General features: G+C 39.3%; 1 protein-coding gene across 3 annotated transcripts in view; it reads left to right on the top strand.

Annotated features, from left to right (window-relative positions):
• Positions 1 to 18,775, top strand: part of PPP1R42 (protein phosphatase 1 regulatory subunit 42) — a 45,331-nt gene that overhangs the window by 22,624 nt on the left and 3,932 nt on the right. For 2 of the 3 annotated variants that reach the window (XM_055546155.1, XM_055546154.1), the window contains exons 6-8: positions 1,315 to 1,432; positions 3,773 to 3,904; positions 10,975 to 11,134. In XM_055546155.1, coding sequence (XP_055402130.1) covers positions 1,315 to 1,432; positions 3,773 to 3,904; positions 10,975 to 11,134 — 410 coding nt within the window. The remainder of the gene's footprint in view (positions 1 to 1,314; positions 1,433 to 3,772; positions 3,905 to 10,974; positions 11,135 to 18,775) is intronic. The other variant, XM_055546156.1, reaches the window with a different exon arrangement.

The following is an 18,775-nucleotide window of genomic DNA, read 5'->3' as shown; positions in this document are numbered from 1 at the left end:
TATTTATTGTCAGCAAAACATTTGCTTTAAAATAATGGTTTTGCCCTATTTAAGGTAGTTTTCCCTTTTTTTGCCTATGGCCACTGAATTATTAAAAATCAATCATGGGCTACAGAGTAGAAAGAGGGAAGAAAGCAAGGAAAGGAATGACAGAAAGACAAGACATTGGAGAAAGACAGTAACACTGGATTGAAAAAAAACAGGGAGGGAGAGGAGGTGATAAGGGCAAACAGAAAGCTTGTTCTTAAAGGTGACTAATCTGTTTTTCTCACGTTTATTTGGATTTTCAACCATAGAACAATTTAATCATCCCTTTAAATATCAATAAGCTGATTTTCTTATAAGCTATTAAAACATGAAAATGTTTATGATGCACATAAAACTGTACACACAGTATGACTGACAATTAAAAAAGAAATCCCTATGCTCAAAAAAGAAGACTAGAAGGATACATAACACATTAAAAGTGATCTTTGGGACTTCCCTGGTGGTTCAGCAGTTGGGAATCTGGCTGCCAGTGCAGGGGACACCAGTTTGATCCCTGGTCTTGGAAGATTCCACATGCCACAAGGCAACTAAGCCCGTGTACCACAACTACTGACACTGCTCTAGAGCTGGTGATGTGCAACTCCTGAGCCCATACGCCACAACTACTGAAGCCTGTGTGCCCCAGAGCCTGTGCTCCACAACAAGAGACGCCACCACAGTGAGAAACCTGCCACCGCAACTAGAGAGTAGCCCCTGCTCACAGTAGCCAGCGAAAGCCCGCACTCAGCAACAAAGACCCAGCACAGCCAAAAAGAAATATTTTTTAAGTGATCTTTGGGTAATAAACACACATGGGATTTTTTTCTCCATTTTCTCCCTTTGATACATTTTTTATAGGTTTTAAAAGGAAAAGCAACTATATTGCTTGCAATGTCAATGGACTGCTTACTTACTACTCCATAATGGCCTTAATCTGTAAACTTCCATAAACTCTGCTAAGAACAAGGCATCTTCTGTAGCATGGATAGCCAGAAAGGCAAAGTGTTTCCTGAGATACAGGTTGGGTCCATTTAAGCTAGTGTGACAGAGTACAATTCTGTGGTCCCCAACTCAGGACCTTACTTTTTGTCTCATCTTTAGCCCTTTCTATTAATACTACAGGCCATTTCATCAAAAAAAGATGTATTGTACATCATCTAAGTACCTGGCACTGAGCTAGAACTCCATGGGAAACAGTAATTACCTTTAAAAACAGTTAACTGACATGAAAAAAATATTGATAAGTATGAAATACCTGTGTCTTGCTTTTTTCTCCTCTAATTATAGGATCTGGAGTTTTTACTGAACAAGTTGATGAAGCTGTGGAAAATGGATCTAAATAGAAATCCTGTTTGTCTCAAACCAAAATACAGAGATAGACTGATATTGGTGTCCAAATCACTGGGTACATGTTTCTATTATATTAATATAATTTTCCTAGAGAAAGAGACTTGGTTCACTCTTTAGTTAATGTATCAGCAAGCCTTCAGAAATATGAATATAACATCTGGACCTACAAAAATGGTCAACTTTAAATTTGATATTTTAATAAGAACAAAAGTTAAAATTGAGAAATAAAACATGAAAAAATATATTCTGTTCAGAAATAATTAAGATATCAAACACTTTCTTTAAAAAAGAAAATGTGGCTGTTACCAACAAAAAATATTTAGTCATAAATGTGTACAACTTGCTGACCTTAGACTCTTGATTCTGTAGGTAAAACTGATCAAAGTTTTCATTGCTTGACATTTGCCAAATGGCACCTTAAGAACATATAGGAATTCCTTTCATTTGAAATGGGAGCAAAGTAGGGAGTCCCTTTATGAGACCCTTACAAATAATAACACTCCTGAATATGCACTATATAAGGGAAAATGGACCAGCACTCTTCAGTAGGGACCAGCTTACACAGTATCAGAAGGATAAGCACTGCCCTCTCACAGAGGAGATTGTGGGAGAGTTTCTATGACATGCTGTGCGTGCATGCATGCATGCTAAGTCACTTTAGTCATGTCCGACTCTTTGCAACCCCATGGACTGTAGTCCACCAGGCTCCTCTGACAATAGGATTCTCCAGGCAAGAATACTGGAGTGGGTTTCCATGCCCTCCTCCAGAGTATCTTCCTGACCCAGGGATCAAACCCATGTCTCTTACATCTCCTGTATTTGCAGGTGGGTTCTTTACAGTATTCTCGGGCTTCCCTTGTGGCTCAGCTGGTAAAGAATCCACCTGCAATGCGGGAGACCTGGGTTGGATCCTTGGGTTAGGAAGATCCCCTGGAGAAGGGAAAGGTTACCCACTCCAATATTCTGGCCTGGAGAATTCCAGGGACTACACAGTCCATGGGGTCGCACTGGACTCAACTGAGCAACTTTCACTTTCACTTTCTTTACCACTAGCGCCACCTGACATGCTGTACTTGGGCATCAGTTCAGTCAGTTCAGTTCAGTTGCTCAGTCGTGTCTGACTCTTTGCGACCCCATAAAAACTAACATATGGCAAAACCATTTCAAAGCTCATGGCTGTAGTAAACCTTGGTTAATCACAACGCTAATACAGTGGTTCTTTTGAGGGAAGGAGGGGTTGACAGGAGGCATATCAAAAGTATCCAAAACGATTTTTCAAAAAACACATATGGGAGGATCACACCCTGCCTACCCTTTACCCCATCAGCCAAGAGTAGGAAACAGAGAACACACAGGAAGAACGATCATGTATATTAGGTATATTTTTAAAGTAAATTACTTGTATATTTATATTTAGAATATTATCATTCATTAAAAATTGTCTTTAAAGAAAGACATGATAAAATGTTCACAATATAATATTAAAAAAGTAGGATGTTAATACTATATAGAGAGTTCCATTTCTATATAATATACACATATATACATGGTACATACCTAGGAAACAAACCAATGCTAAAAAATATACTAAAGTATTATCAGTGGTTTTCAGTGATTATTTCGGGTTGTGAAATACAGGCAATGTTTTGCTTTTTTCCATTTCTTTAAATTTTCCAAATATCATACATACAACATACAAAAATTATTTATGTAACTGAATATGCTCAATTTTCAAAACTTTTTAAAAGGAACAAAACGTTAAAATAACTGAAATCTCAATTCGTAGAATAAAGAAGCCAGCTATGTGTATTATTCCTATTATTTCCTATATCTTAATGTATGTACTTTAAAAATACCATGTTACATATATAAAACTTCTTATTGACATTAACATAAAATATACTTTTCTTTTTCTATGAATAACCATAAAATTATTAAATACTTAATTTTTGTTAAGTATGACATTTTTGTTTTGTAAAATAACAATGTAACTTATGCTTCAAGAAGGGCAACCAGACATCTAATTGTTTATAGTGATTCTCTTTGTTAGTCATGGAAAGGAGAGATATGGATAGTAATTACGGAGTCATTTTATGTTTTTACCATCACGTTTCAGTTGTTTATAAAAAGCACATATTCTTTTTGAAATCAGAAAAAATAAAAGCTCAACAGAAGTTGTACAAATACAAGAAGTTGTATAAATAAGGTATTTTAAAAATAAATTTATTTCGGTCTAGAGTGTAACTTAAGTTCATGTGCCCTAAACCAGTGGTATATATATTGTATATGTATTATAATATTTATGCATTATATAGTAATATTTATGTTGTACTGATAGATAGCATTTGTAACATGTATATATTACACTTTAAACATATATATTGTTTTTCTCTAGAATTCCTTGATGGAAAAGAAATTAAAAACATGGAAAGACAATTCCTAATGAATTGGAAAGCATCCAAAGATGCCAAGAAAACCAGCAAGAAAAAGAACAGTAAGAATGAGGATACACATAACTCATGCAACAGTAAGTAGGCCATCATTCATTAGTCAGTCACTCCTACCAGCAAAAGGAATATTATACTCAACAACAACAACTAAATGCCAAAAATTAGGAGGGTTTGCTTCATTTTCTAATGGGCTTTTTTTCTTAACTTGATTACAATTTCTAGAAAAAATTTCCTATAATGTTTATATATAAAAATGGTAGCTACTATCCAAAAAAGCTATGTTTAGTTCATACTGAGTTATAATTATGTTGGCTATATAAACAGAGAGCCATGAGGGCAGGGAAAATGTATAATTTTATATCTGGCAAAAGTGCATGGGGACCTCCCTGGTGGTCCAGTGGATAAGACTCCACGCTGCCAATGCAGGGGGCCCAGATTCCACCCCTGGGCCCTAAGGGAACTAAGATCTCATGTACTGCAACTAAGCCCACACATGGCAACTAGAGAAGCCTGCGTGCCACAACTACTGAGCCCATGCCGCAAGGAACAGTCCATGTGGTTGGTGCAACGAAGACCCCGTGCAGTCAAATTTTTTTTAAAGTGCATAATACTAGTTATCTAAATGGTGAAACAACAATCAGCTATATAACTTGTGAAACTGAAGTCACAAGTATATTCATTTAGTAACAGCACAAAAATCACATTTTCATCAGGATAAAAAATAAAGATGTATCACAGTCATATATGTGGCCTATACTTGGTGGCCTGTCCCCTTTCTTAAGTACATACCCTATCATTTGAATATTTTGATTATAATATGCCTAAGGTGGTGTTACAAGGATATGGCAACCTCCCGAGTATAGCCTAACTAATGAAACTAACTGTAGCTAAGTGTAATGTGTAATAATCATTTTTACCATATTGGGGAGTATCCTAGAATTCACTCTTCACCAATTCTGTAGTCAACAATATTGGAATGAGCCACTTCCTCTGTTCCATGTTCATTTTCTAGTTCCATAGCTAACGGGATGGAGACATGGGAAGAAGTGAGACCAGGCGAACAGGGAAAGAGGAACTAAAACAGTGTAGTGTGGCTTTATGCATAGACAGCATATCCTAGGAGTTCTATCACTCTAGGACAAGGAGGTTGAGGTGAAGAGAAGGAGGTGGAAAGCTCTGATGATTTTGCCATATTGTATCCACTGAACGTGAACTGTTACTTTTATCTCACATGAGTGATGATACTGTATTGGCAATATGAATTTCTCAAGATTTGAAACTTATAAAATGGACAAGAGGCATTTCCCCCTCTCTGCTTATACGTGGTTGGCTGTGAAGGGCAAAACTAGACTCAGGGTAAGGATTTACCTGTTTTCAGTATTACCTCAAAGATGCCAAAGTACAACCAAAGCAATGTTGAGAAGGATCAATAAAACTGGAGGGATAATGCTCTCTGTTTTCAAGCTACAGTTGAACCCTGAGCAATGAGGAGGTTAGGGGCAGTGACCCTCCCCAATCTCGAAAATCTGGATGTGATTTTACAGTCAGGCCTCCATATCTTTGGTTCCACATCTGAGGATTCAACCAACCTCAGATCATGTAATACTGTAGTATATACTATAAAAAAAAAAATCCATGTAAAAGTGGACCTGAGGAATTCACACTTGTGTCATTCAAGGGTCAGCTGTATACTACAAAGCTACAGTACTCAGGGAGATCAAACCAGTCAATCCTAAAGGAAATCAGTCCTGAATATTCACTGACTCATTGGGAAAGACCCTGATGCTGGGACAGATTGAAGGCAAGAGGAGAAGAGGACAGCAGAGGATAAGATGGTTGGATGGCATCACTGACTCAGTGGACATGAGTTTGAGCACACTCTGGGAGATTGTGAAGGACAGGGAAGCCTGGTATGCTGCAGTCCATGGAGTCATAAAGAGTTGAACATGACTTGGTTACTCAACAACAGTAATCAAAACAGCATGGTACTGGCACAAAAATAAGACACATAGATCAATGGAACAGAATAGAGAGACCAGAAATAAACTCACGACTATACAGCCAATTAATTTACAACAAAGAAGGCAAGAATATGCAGTGGGGAAAAGACAGCCTCTTCATTGAATGGTGTGAGGAAAACTAGACAGCTACATGCGAAAGAATCAAACTGGACCAGTTTTTCACACCATGCACAAAAATACACTCAAAATGGGTTAAGGTTTACTCCATGTAAGAGCTGACACCACAAAATTCCTAGAAGACAATATAGGCAATGAATATTTTTTTGAATCTGTCTCCTCAGGCAAGGGAAACAAAAACAAACAAATGGGATTACACCAAACTCAAAAGCTTTTACAAAGTGAAGGAGACTACCAACCTGGTGAGAAGACAGTCTAGTGATTTTACAAAGTGAAGGAGACTACCAACCTGGTGAGAAGACAGTCTAGTGATTTTACAAAGTGAAGGAGACTACCAACCTGGTGAAAAGACAGCCTAATGATTTTACAAAGTGAAGGAGACTTACCAACCTGGTGAAAAGACAGCCTAGTGAATGAGAGAAGAAATCTACAAACGACAGGACGTATAAGGGGTTAATATCCAAAATACATAAAGAATTCACACAACTTAGTATCAGTAAAACAAATAACCCAATGAAACAATGAGCAGAGGACCTGAATAGACATTTTTCCCAAAGAAGACATACAGACAGTCAACAGAGAAATAAAAAGATGCTCAGCATCACTAATCATCAGAGAAATGCAAATCAAAACCACAATGAGATATCACCTTACACCTGTCAGAATGGCAATTATCAAAAAGGCAAATTACAAGTGTTGGCAAGGATGTGCAGAAAAGGGAACCCTGGTGCACTGTTTGTAGGACTGTAAATTGGTGCAACCACCATGGTAAACAGTATGGAGGTGCCTCAAAAATTAAAAATAGAATGGATCATGTGATCATGTGATCCAGTAGCTTCACTACTGGGTATGGAAGAATGGATGAAGAAGACACGATATATACAATGGAATATTACTCAGCCATTAACAATATGAATAGTATCTTACCACTTGTGACAACATAGGTGGATATAGAGGGTATTATGCCAAGTAAAATAAGTCAAAAAGAGAAAGGCCAACACTGAATGATCTCATATGTGGAATCTAAAAAACAAGGCAATGAAAACAGACTCATACAGAAGAGTGGTTGCCAGGAGGAGTGCAATGAACAGGTGAAGGGGATTAAAAGGTAAACCTCCGGTTATAAAATGAATAAGCCACAGGGACAAAACATACAGCACAAAGAATATGCTCAACAATATTACAATAACTTTGGATGAGGACATATGGTTACTAGGCTTATTTGTTGTTGCTGTTCAGTCACTAAGTTGTATCCAACTCTTTGTGACCCCATGGACTGAAGCACACCCAGCTTCCCTGCCCTTCACTATCTCCCAGAGTTTGTGCAAACTCATACCCATTGAGTCGGTGATGCCATCCAACCATCGCATCCTCTGTTGCCCCCTGCTCCTCCTGCCCTCTATTTCTCAGCAACAGGGTCTTTTCCAATGAGTTGGCTCTTCCCATCAGGCAGCCAAAGTACTGGAGCTTCTAGGCATATGGTGATCATCATTTTACAATGATACAAATGTCAAATAACTATGTAACACTCCTGAAGCTAACAAGATATTATGCATCAACTACATCTCAATAAATAAATAAATAATTTCAGGCACACATTTTTTGATTGCACTTTACTGCACTTCCCTGATACTACATTTTATACAAATAGAAGGTTTGTGGCAACCCTTTGTTGAGCAAGTTAATTGATTCCATTTTCCCAACAGCATTTCCAACAGACATATTTCCAAAGAAAACCTACAAATGGCCAATGGGTATATTTTTTAAATGTTCAATGTCACTAACCAGGAAAGGCAAATCAAAATCACAATGAGGCATTTCCTCACACCTGTCAGAAAAACTATTATCATATGACAAAACAACAACAAATATAGGTGAGGATGTGGATAAAAGTGGAAAGCTTGCATGCTGTCAGTGGGGATGCAAAATGGTGCGACCAGCGTGAAAAAAAGTATGGCAATGCCTCAAGATTTAGAAATAGAACGACCGTATGATCCAGCAATCCCACTTCTGAGTATTTACCCAAAAGAACTGAAATCAGGATCTTGAAGAGATGTTAACACTCCTATGTTCATTGCAGTTGGCTATTACTATTCATAATAGCCAAGATGTAGAGACCTAAATGTCCACTGACAAATGAATGGATAAAGAAAATAAGGTATATACAAACAACTGAGTACTATTCAGCCTTAAAAAAAAGAGAGAAATTCTGTAATATGAAACAATGTGGATGAACCTTGAGGATATTATGCTAAATGAAATAAGCCAGTTCCAGAAAGACAAATACTCCATAATTCCACATATATGAGGTATCTAAAATAGTCTATTTCATAAAATCAAAGAATAGAATGGTGGCTGCCCAGGGCTGTGGGTGGGAGGGTAATGGGGAGTTACTAATCAGTGGATATAAAGTTTCAGTCAAGCAAAATGAATAAGCTCTAGAGATATGCTGTACAAAGTTGCACATGCATGCTAAGTCACTTCAGTCATGTGTGACTCTTTGCAACCCTATGGACCATAGCCCACCAGGCTCCTTTGTCCAAGGGATTCTCCAGGCAAAAACAGTGGAGTGGGTTGCCATCCCCTTCTCCAGGGGATTTTCCCGGCCCAGAGATCAAACCCATGTCTCTTATGTGTACTGCACTGGCAAGCAGTTCTTTACCACTAGCACCACCTGGGAAGCCCACAAAGTTGTACCTAGAGTCAACAATAATGTATTTATTGTACATTTAAAACAGTAACAGGGTAGATTCCATGTTAAGTGTTCTTACCACAATTTTTTTTTGAAAAGCCATATGGAATGCTACAAAGTACAGAAGCATCATTTCATACCTTATTGTAGTTGCTATCATGATAACCATTAATAATTTAAAATGGAAAGCACTCCAGTCTAGGAAGCCAAAAAGAGGGGCAAAGGAAGAAAAAAGAACCAATATTATCGTGCCAATCATTTTAGATATTTAAAGGCATTACTGCTTTAATCATTTTACCTTGTGGGAAAAATTATATCCATTTTGCAGCTGAGAAAGCTGAGTTTTAGAAAGATGAGATAACTAGTCTAAGGTCACAAAGATAGCAGAAAGTGAAGGTAAAAATGTTAGTTGGTCAGTCATGTCCAACTCTTTGCAATCCCATGGACTGTAGCCTGCCAGGCTCCTCTCCAGGCAAGAATACTGGAGTGGGTTGCCATGCCCTTCTCCAGGGGAATCTTCCCAACCCAGGGACTGAACCTGGGTCTCCCGCATTGCAGGCAGATTCTTTACCATCTGAGACACCAGGGAAGCCCAGTAATTACTCAAAGTTATCTGATTTTATCAAAGAGCTTTGGTTTCTAGTGATTACTGTATTGATGACCGGTGGACAACTCATGCTTGGACATAAGGACAATAATGTCTGCCCTACTTAGAAATTCACTTCGGTTTGGCAGGAATTTAGAAAAATCTGCAAATGTATAAATACATGATATGTAAACATATAATTTTTGCAAATACAAAGAAACTAGGGAGAAAAATGAGACTATATTATGAAAGAACTTCGAAATTTTATAAGTATTCAAATAAATTATATTATTTACTCTATTGAAAAATAGACTGTAAGGTCAACTAAATTAAATTTAAATTGAAAGCTGACTACCTGCAATAGAAATTATCTGAGTTTGCCTCAGGCGTGTGCTAAGTCCAACTCTTTGTTACCATGTGGACTATAGCCTGTCAGGTTCCTCAGTCCGTAGGGTTCTCCAGGCAAGAATACTAGAGTGGGTTGCCATGCCCTCCTCCAGGGGATCTTCCTGACCCAGAGATTATACATTGAACATCTTGTGGCTCCTGCACTGCAGGTGAATTCTTTACTGCTGAGCCACCAGAGAAGCCCTTTCCTCAGGAGTACTTAGGTATTTTCTCTTGGCCATTTGTAGATATCCTTCTTTCTTGTCACCTACATGCTTCTGTGAACCCTTTGCAAACAAATGGTACAGTTCCTGAGCCTCCCAGGCTTACAACCGGTGACCTCCCTAGACACATGCATGTAACACAGAGTAACTATTCACCTGGCCAATAGCTTGCACTATGGTCTTTATGTAAAGTCTCTCTGTCATTGCTGCTCAGGAGAAATGGAAAGCGTGAATTAAAGTCTAGAAGATATACTGTGCTTTTGAAAATCTACAGTATACCTTCAGGACTTTAGAAGAGTTAATATGAACCATTTCAAGATACCTCTGCACAACCAAATACATTGTAAGTGAAGAGGAATTCTTAGGAAGATGGTCATTTTTAAATTTCCTGACCTTTGACATATTTTTGGTAGCCCTGTAAATTTGGAGCTCTATAATAATAAAATTACAGGGATTATGTCTTTAAACTTCAAGGATCTTACAATAAAAAATCTTGTCCTAAATACAGTCTCAAAATCAGAAGTAGTCAAATACTTTAACGAAGTTCAAAATACCTTAATAACTTTCAGCATTTACTTTTGCAGTGTTTTGATGGAAACATTCATTTTTTCATTTAATAAACACTTGTTGAGCACTGTGGATATGCCCAAGATTATGCTAAGCTCTGAGAATTAGAGTTGATTAAGGCAGTTTCTACTTAAAAGAAAAATCATTGCTAGAAAGTTACGAGGATCTATAAACAGGGAAATGATGTTAAGTGTGGAAATAAGGTATGAACAGATTACAAAAACTGTAATTGACTAATCTACTCCCTAAAGGTTAAACACACTGAAAAAATAAACACATAACAGCAAAACGCAAGGGTAGTTAATATTAATTAATGTTGGTATACCCATTTTGTCTATGAGAGTTGACCATGAACTTTCCTGTGTGGGTTCTCATGTATGAAAATCTGTCATATTTTATCTTGGACATTAACTTTTTATAGGTTTTGCTATGAAACTATTTAGTCATATTTAATTCCATTTCTCAAAATATAGTCTAATGCTGTTCTATGTCATGTTTACAATTTAGTTATTAGTTTCAAAGCAGAATGCTTTTAATTCTTTGTACGCTACAGGTAACTTTGAAACAATGCATCACATAGTTCCCGTTTATTACCCACAGGTGGGTAAGCCAAAATTAGTTTTTTTCTCTGATATACAGAGATTTCTTGCAAATGGAAATGCAGCTCCAGAAAGCTCCCAAGAAGATAACTCTAAAATTATTGATGACATGGGGTAGGTTCTTTCAAATACTTCTGTGTGATTTATGTTTTGGCGGGAAGGATGGGACACCCTCACTGTCAACAACACAGAGGAAGAAAGGTCCTCCATCCATCTTCTAGTTCTCTGTTCTCAATTCTTCTTGACCAAGCACAAAAAAAAAAAAAAAAAATTCACTGTTCACCTGCCAAAACAGTCATTAAGTTGCAGTGGTTCAGGAAGAGCTGGGACTCACAGACGAGATATGTCAACTGGAATAAGGCAGGTGACTCAGGCAAGTCCCCAAAGCAGCAGGTAAAGATGTCTGAATGAGCAGGGATAACAGCAAAGGAGCCCGAGACTGAGATGGTAATGACGACCCATTGATGAGTAGAGGGCATCTGGTGGTGGAAAGGAAGGGGAAGCCACAGCACAACAGGGATAGGCTAGTTTCACCACTTCTACAATCCAAACGTTCTTAATTTGGGGTCCCTGAAGGATGCATTAAAAGTTTCATCAGATTCTCAAAGAGATATATGATCTAAAAAATAGTTTAAGAATCACTATTCTAACCTCACGTGCGTGCTAAGGCCCTTCAGTCATGTCCGACACTTTTCGACAACATGGACTTCAGCCCTTCAGGCTCCTCTGTCCATGAGATTCTCCAGGCAAGAATACTGGAGTGGGTTGCCAAGCCCTCCAGGGGATCTTCCTGACCCAGGGATCAAATTCGCATTTCTTAGGTCTCCTGCATTGGTAGGCGGGTTCTTTACCACTAATTCTAAACTTTGAATATACACAGGGGCTTCCCAGGGGGCATATACATAATTTCAGTTCAGTTCAGTTGCTCAGTCGTGTCCGATTCTTTGCGACCCCAGGAATCGCAGCACGCCAGGCCTCCCTGTCCATCACCAACTCCCAGAGTTCACTCAGACTCGTGTCCATCAAGTCAGTGATGCCATCCAGCCATCTCATCCTCTGTCGTCCCCTTCTCCTCCTGACCCCAATCCCTCCCAGCATCAGAGTCTTTTCCAATGAGTCAACTCTTCGCATGAGGTGGCCAAAGTAGTGGAGTTTCAGCTTTAGCATCATTCCTTCCAAAGAAATCCCAGGGCTGATCTCCTTCAGAATGGACTGGTTGCATCTCCTTGCAGTCCAAGGGACTCTCAAGAGTCTTCTCCAACACCACAGTTCGAAAGCATCAATTCTTCAGCGCTCAGCCTTCTTCACAGTCCAACTCTCACATCCATACATGACCACAGGAAAAACCATAGCCTTGACTAGATGGACCTTTGTTGGCAAAGTAATATCTCTGCTTTTCATTATGCTATCGAGGTTGGTCATAACTTTTCTTCCAAGGAGTAAGCATCTTTTAATTTCATGGCTGCAGTCACCATCTGCAGTGATTTTGGAGCCCCAAAAAATAAAGTCTGACACTGTTTCCACTATTTCCCCATCTATTTCCCATGAAGTGATGGGACCAGATGCCATGATCTTCGTTTTCTGAATGTTAAGTTTTAAGCCAACTTTTTCACTCTCCTCTTTCACCTTCATCAACAGGCTTTTTAGTTCCTCTTCACTTTCTGCCATAAGGGTGGTGTCATCTGCATATCTGAGGTTATTGATATTTCTCCCAGCAATCCTGATTCCAGCTTGTGCTTCTTCCAGCCCAGCGTTTCTCATGATGTACCCTGCATATAAGTTAAAGAAGCAGGGTGACAATATACAGCCTTGATGAACTCCTTTTCCTATTTGGAACCAGTCTGTTGTTCCAAGTCCAGTTCTAACTGTTGCTTCCTGACCTGCATACAGATTTCTCAAAAGGCAGGTCAGGTGGTCTGGTATTCCCATCTCTTTCAGAATTTTCCACAGTTGATTGTGATCCACACAGTCAAAGGCTTTGGCATAGTCAATAAAGCAGAAATAGATGTTTTTCTGGAGCTCTCTTGCTTTTTTGACGATCCAGTGGATGTTGGCAATTTGACCTCTGGTTCCTCTGCCTTTTCTAAAACCAGCTTGAACATCAGGAAGTTCACGGTTCACGTATTGCTGAAGCCTGGCTTGGAGAATTTTGAGCATTACTTTACTAGCGTGTGAGATGAGTGCAATGGTGCGGTAGTTTGAGCATTCTTTGGCATTGCCTTTCTTTGGGATTGGAATGAAAACTGACCTTTTCCAGTCCTGTGGCCACTGCAGAGTTTTCCAAATTTGCCGGCATATGGAGTGCAGCACTTTCACAGCATCATCTTTCAGGATTTGATATAGCTCAACTGGAATGCCATCACCTCCACTAGCTTTGTTTGTAGTGATGCTTTCTAAGGCCCACTTGACTTCACATTCCAGGATGTCTGGGTCTAGGTCAGTGATCACACCATCGTGATTATCTGGGTCATGAAGATCTTTTTTGTACAGTTCTTCTGTGTATTCTTGCCACCTCTTCTTAATATCTTCTGCTTCTGTTACGTCCATACCATTTCTGTCCTTTATCGAGCCCATCTTTGCATGAAATGTTCCCTTGGTATCTCTGATTTTCTTGAAGAGATCTCTAGTCTTTCCCATTCTGTTGTTTTCCTCTATTTCTTTGCATTGATCGCTGAGGAAGGTTTTCTTATCTCGCCTTGCTATTGTTTGGAACTCTGCATTCAGATGTTTATATCTTTCCTTTTCACCTTTGCTTTTCGCTTCTCTTCTTTTCTCAGCTATTTGTAAGGCCTCCCCAGACAGCCATTTTGCTTTTTTGCATTTCTTTTCCATAGGGATGGCCTTGATCCCTGTCTCCTGTACAAGGTCACAAACCTCCGTCCATAGTTCATCAGGCACTCTGTATATCAGATCTAGTTCCTTAAATCTATTTCTCACTTCCACTGTATAATCATACGGGATTTGATTTAGGTCATACTGAATGGTCTAGTGGTTTTCCCTATTTTCTTCAATTTAAATCTGAATTTGGCAATAAGGAGTTCATGATCTGAGCCACAGTCAGCTCCTGGTCTTGTTTTTGCTGACTGTATAGAGCTTCTCCATTTTTGGCTGCAAAGAATATAATCAGTCTGATTTCAGTGTTGACCATCTGGTGATGTCCATGTGTAGAGTCTTCTCTTGTGTTGTTGGAAGAGAGTGTTTGCTATGACCAGTGCATTCTCTTTGCAAAACTCTATTAGTCTTTGCCCTGCTTCACTCCGTATTCCAAGGCCAAATTTGCCTGTTACCCAGGTGTTTCTTGACTTCCTACTTTTGCATTCCAGTCCCCTATAATGAAAAGGACATCTTTTTTGGGTGTTAGTTCTAAAAGGTCTTGTAGGTCGTCATAGAACCGTTCAACTTCAACTTCTTCAGCGTTACTGGTTGGGGCATAGGCTTGGATCACCGTGATATTAAATGGTTTGCCTTGGAAATGAACAGAGATCATTCTGTTGTTTTTGAGATTGCATCCAAGTACTGCATTTCAGACTCTTTTGTTGACCATGATGCTACTCCATTTCTTCTAAGGGATTCCTGCCTGTAGTAGTAGATATAATGGTCATCTGAGTTAAATTCACCCATTCCAGTCCATTTTAGTTCGCTGATTCCTAGAATGTCGACGTTCACTCTTGCCATCTCCTGTTTGACCACTTCCAATTTGCCTTGATTCATGGACCTAATATTCCAGGTTCCTATGCAATATTGCTCTTTACAGCATCAGACCTTGCTTCTATCACCAGTCACATCCACAACGGGGTATTGTTTTTACTTTAGCTCCATCTCTTCATTCTTTCTGGAGTTATTTCTCCACTGATCTCCAGTAGCATATTGGGCACCTACCGACCTGGGGAGTTCCTCTTTCAGTATCCTATCATTTTGCCTTTTCATACTGTTCATGGGGTTCTCAAACCAAGAATATTCAAGTGGTTTGCCATTCCCTTCTCCAGGGGACCACATTCTGTCAGACCTCTCCACCATGACCCTCCTGTCTTGGGTGGCCCCACACAGCATGGCTTAGTTTCATTGAGTTAGACAAGGCTGTGGTCCGTGTGATCAGATTGACTAGTTTTCTGTGATTATGGTTTCAGTGTGTCTGCCCTCATGTTAACAGTGGAGAGAAGCAAGTGTCTGGCTTTGCTTTGTATTTGTTTTTTATTTTTAGTCCATTGTTGAAAGGTTTTTATAGTGCATAGAATGTATAATTGTTGTTGTTTAGTCATTAAGTTGTGTCCCACTCTTTGGGACCCTATGGACTGTAGTCTGCCAGGCTCCTCTATCTATGGGATTTCCCAGGCAAGAATACTGGAGTGGTTTGCCATTTCCTTCTCCAGGGGATGTTCCCAACCTAAGGATCGAACCCATGTCTCCAGTATTAGCAGGCTGATTCTCTACCACTAAGCCACCAGGGAAGCCCCATATCATAGTAGTCACTATGTTATAATAAAGGGCAATAGCAAATTTCATTAAGAAAGTAATCAGAGCCAGTAGATGTACTTTGGAATGGATTTCCTTTTTCCCGAACTGCTTGATGAGGGTCACATGGGTTTGTCATGAGACACTCTCTGAAGGGTCCAATCAAGGGATGGTGACTCAGCACTCCATGATGCAGCCCACCTGAAGAAGACCCATGAACAACAGTGCTGCTACCCCCATTCCCTGAAGAGTGGCTTAGGCTTGTCGAGAGGGGCCTAAGGGGGAGAGAGTCCTGTAAGTCTGGAAAATGCTTCATCTGGGGAGAGGAGATAGGATAAGTAAGGAGTCCTAGTTTGGATCTTGCTTCCTCTCCATTCACACACACACAAAACAGAAGTAGTGTGTGAATTTGCCATACCTGATTATGTCCATTGCCATCAAAACTGTAGCCAAGTTTGTTCATAGCACCCCAAGAGTTTCTTAAAGATTTACATAACTCAACGTCAATTCCACAACAGTGTTCTTGCATTTTGTTTCTTTGCCAAGCATTTTGAAAGGTCTTGCTAGTGTATCATCAAGGTGGAAAAGAAAACAATAAAAACGGACACAGCCTCAGAAAACAATATTGGTAAATCTGTACGTTGCCACACATACTGTTAGATCAGTTGTGAGCTGTGGCACGTACTACATATTCTGCAGCCCCAAACAAAGCTCTGGTCACTAGGACTGCACTGACAAACCCTAGTTCCTAACTAGGAACGCTAAACACAAGCTAAATGCATTTTCAACTACCAATACTAAGTACTGTTGAGATAGGCTACCCTAAAGAAACCACCAGCATAGAGGGGTTCCTGTGAGAAGAATATATTGTCCTGCTTTTGCCACTGTCAATGAAACTGATTATGTTCAATCCTGATTCTTAAGTTTTATTTTGTGAAAAAGTATTACATAAACATTTTCATTTTTAATTTTCATTTATTTATGTTTGGCTGTGCTGGGTCTTCCAGAGAAGGCGATGGCACCCCACTCCAGTACTCTTGCCTGGAAAATCCCAGGGACAGAGGAGCCTGGTGGGCTGTAGTCCATGGGGTCGCGAAGAGTCAGACACGACTGAGTGACTTCATTTTCACTTTTCACTTTCTTGCATTGGAGAAGGAAATGGCAACCCACTCCAGTGTTCTTGCCTGGAGAATCCCAGGGACGGGGATGCCTGGTGGGCTGCTGTCTATGGGGTCGCACAGAGTCGGACACGACTGAAGCGACGCAGCAGCAGTGCTGGGTCTTCATCACTATGTGGACTTTTCTCTAGTTAAGGAGAATGGGGGCTACTTTCTAGTCGCAGCGTGCGGGCCTCTCACTGTGGTGGCTTCTCTTGTTGTGGAGCGCAGGCTCTAGGGTGCACAAGCTTCAGTAGGTGTGGCTCCCAGGCTGTCCAGCACAGGCTCAATAGTTGTGGCACACGGGCTTAGTTGCTCCACGGCAGGTGGGATCCTCCAGGATCAGAAATCAAAGCCATGTCTCCTGCATTGGCAGGTGGATTCTTTACCCCTGAGCCACCAGGGAAGCCCCAATAGTTTCTTTTAAATATCTTTTATCTCCTCAGGGCACATTTTCACTGAGGGCATGCCAAAACATTGATTTGGTTATCACAAATGATTTAAGTCTTATTAAACAGAAATATCACCAGTTAATATCACCTTCAATCAAAGGTGACCAAACCTATTATGGAATTTCATTAAGCTCTTGATAATAGACTATTAGGGTGTGCCTCTTGCTAACATTTTACTAATTTAGTGTAAGGCTACAAGACAGTCCATGGAGTCCCAAGAGTAGGATACGATTTAGCAATTATACCACCACCATGAGACAATGAGAATAAAGTTAGAAGGTTAGTAAAGTATTAAAATACACAGCTCTTAAGAACAGATTTTTAGTTTCAAAAAGTTGATTAAACCAACTCCCTCCCTTAATTACTTGAAGGAGGGTTAATGAGCTGGTATCAGCAGGAGAGTCCCCTACAGTCTACATTTAAGATTCAAGGTGGGGAGCCTGATCAGAGGTGGAAAGGAGCTTTAGAGGCTTCTTCCAAAACTCTAGAAGTATAAGCCCCTCACTCCTTTAAGGTTTACACACTGAGAGCTGTGCCTGTGTCCTGTGTAGAACACAGTGAAGCAACATCTGTCCAATGACAGGGGAATGTTTTCCACCTCCTTTATAAATGCATGCAGTCTGTGCTCATGTATATTTACACAAGCCTGCTTTCCCTACAGGGAGGAAAAAGTCAGACTCATTGACGTTGCTGTTGACCCCCAAACTGAACTTGATACTATCAATGTACACTTTAATTAAAGATTAGTTCAACACTATTTTTTTTATTTAAAGGCTGATTCTGAACAAATGCCTTCACTGTTCAATTAAAAATAGTATGTGGTATGGAACAAAAAATGTGCAAATTATTGCCTCTTTTTCTGTTTGTCACAGTAAATACTTTCTGACAGATGTTTCCTCTCTTTTCAAGCTGGCTAGGAGGTATTTGAGCCTTAGTAATTTAAAAATAGGCATTAAATACATTTATACATTGTAAATAAGATCCACTGAGAATACAGTACCCACAGCATGGTACAATGAAAAGAGCAAACTGTTACTTGATTAACTATCTTTCAAGCTCAAGCAATGTCAATAGAGTCGATCCATCCCTTCTGTTAATGTAAAAATAATAACTTCCTAGCTGGGTTAGAATGCCCTTAGGTTCAGACACCTTTAAGGAATGTGAATCCCTGGGACCTATAATTCATAGGAAATGTTCACTGTATGTTATTTAACTATTTATAAAATACCTACTAACTTTAGTTAAAAATGAAAGCTTTGGGTTTCTTTGAGTTAAAAAGTGATCTTTAAAAAGAGTAAATTTACCACTGTTAAGGCTATGCTATGTTTGAACAGTTGTAACAACAGATTTCCTATGTGCTTCAAGAAGAATTTTTTAAAACTTAGATAATACTTTTAGTCATGAAACTCTGGGATGATCTTATATAAACTCATTTGTAAAGCTCTAACTACGTTTAATTTTGCCATATTAAATCCAACCTCAGCCTAACTTTTATATGCAAAATAACTGTATACATCAGTAATATAGGTATAATGCTAAGATTTTGGTTTGCAGTTCTCAAAGAACTCTTTTGAAATTAGGAGAACTCCCATCTCCCTAAAAAAAAAAAAAGAAAAAATAAATTAATAGTAATGAGCAACAAAACTTTTTTTAGAATAGTCTAAGCTAGCTTTTCGGAGAAGGCAATGGCACCC

Source organism: Bubalus kerabau, chromosome 14, assembly GCF_029407905.1.
Source record: "Bubalus kerabau isolate K-KA32 ecotype Philippines breed swamp buffalo chromosome 14, PCC_UOA_SB_1v2, whole genome shotgun sequence".
Taxonomy (NCBI): Eukaryota; Metazoa; Chordata; class Mammalia; order Artiodactyla; family Bovidae; genus Bubalus; species Bubalus kerabau.
The sequence above is the reverse complement of the archived record's forward strand: the minus strand, read 5'-3'. Positions and strand labels throughout refer to the sequence as shown.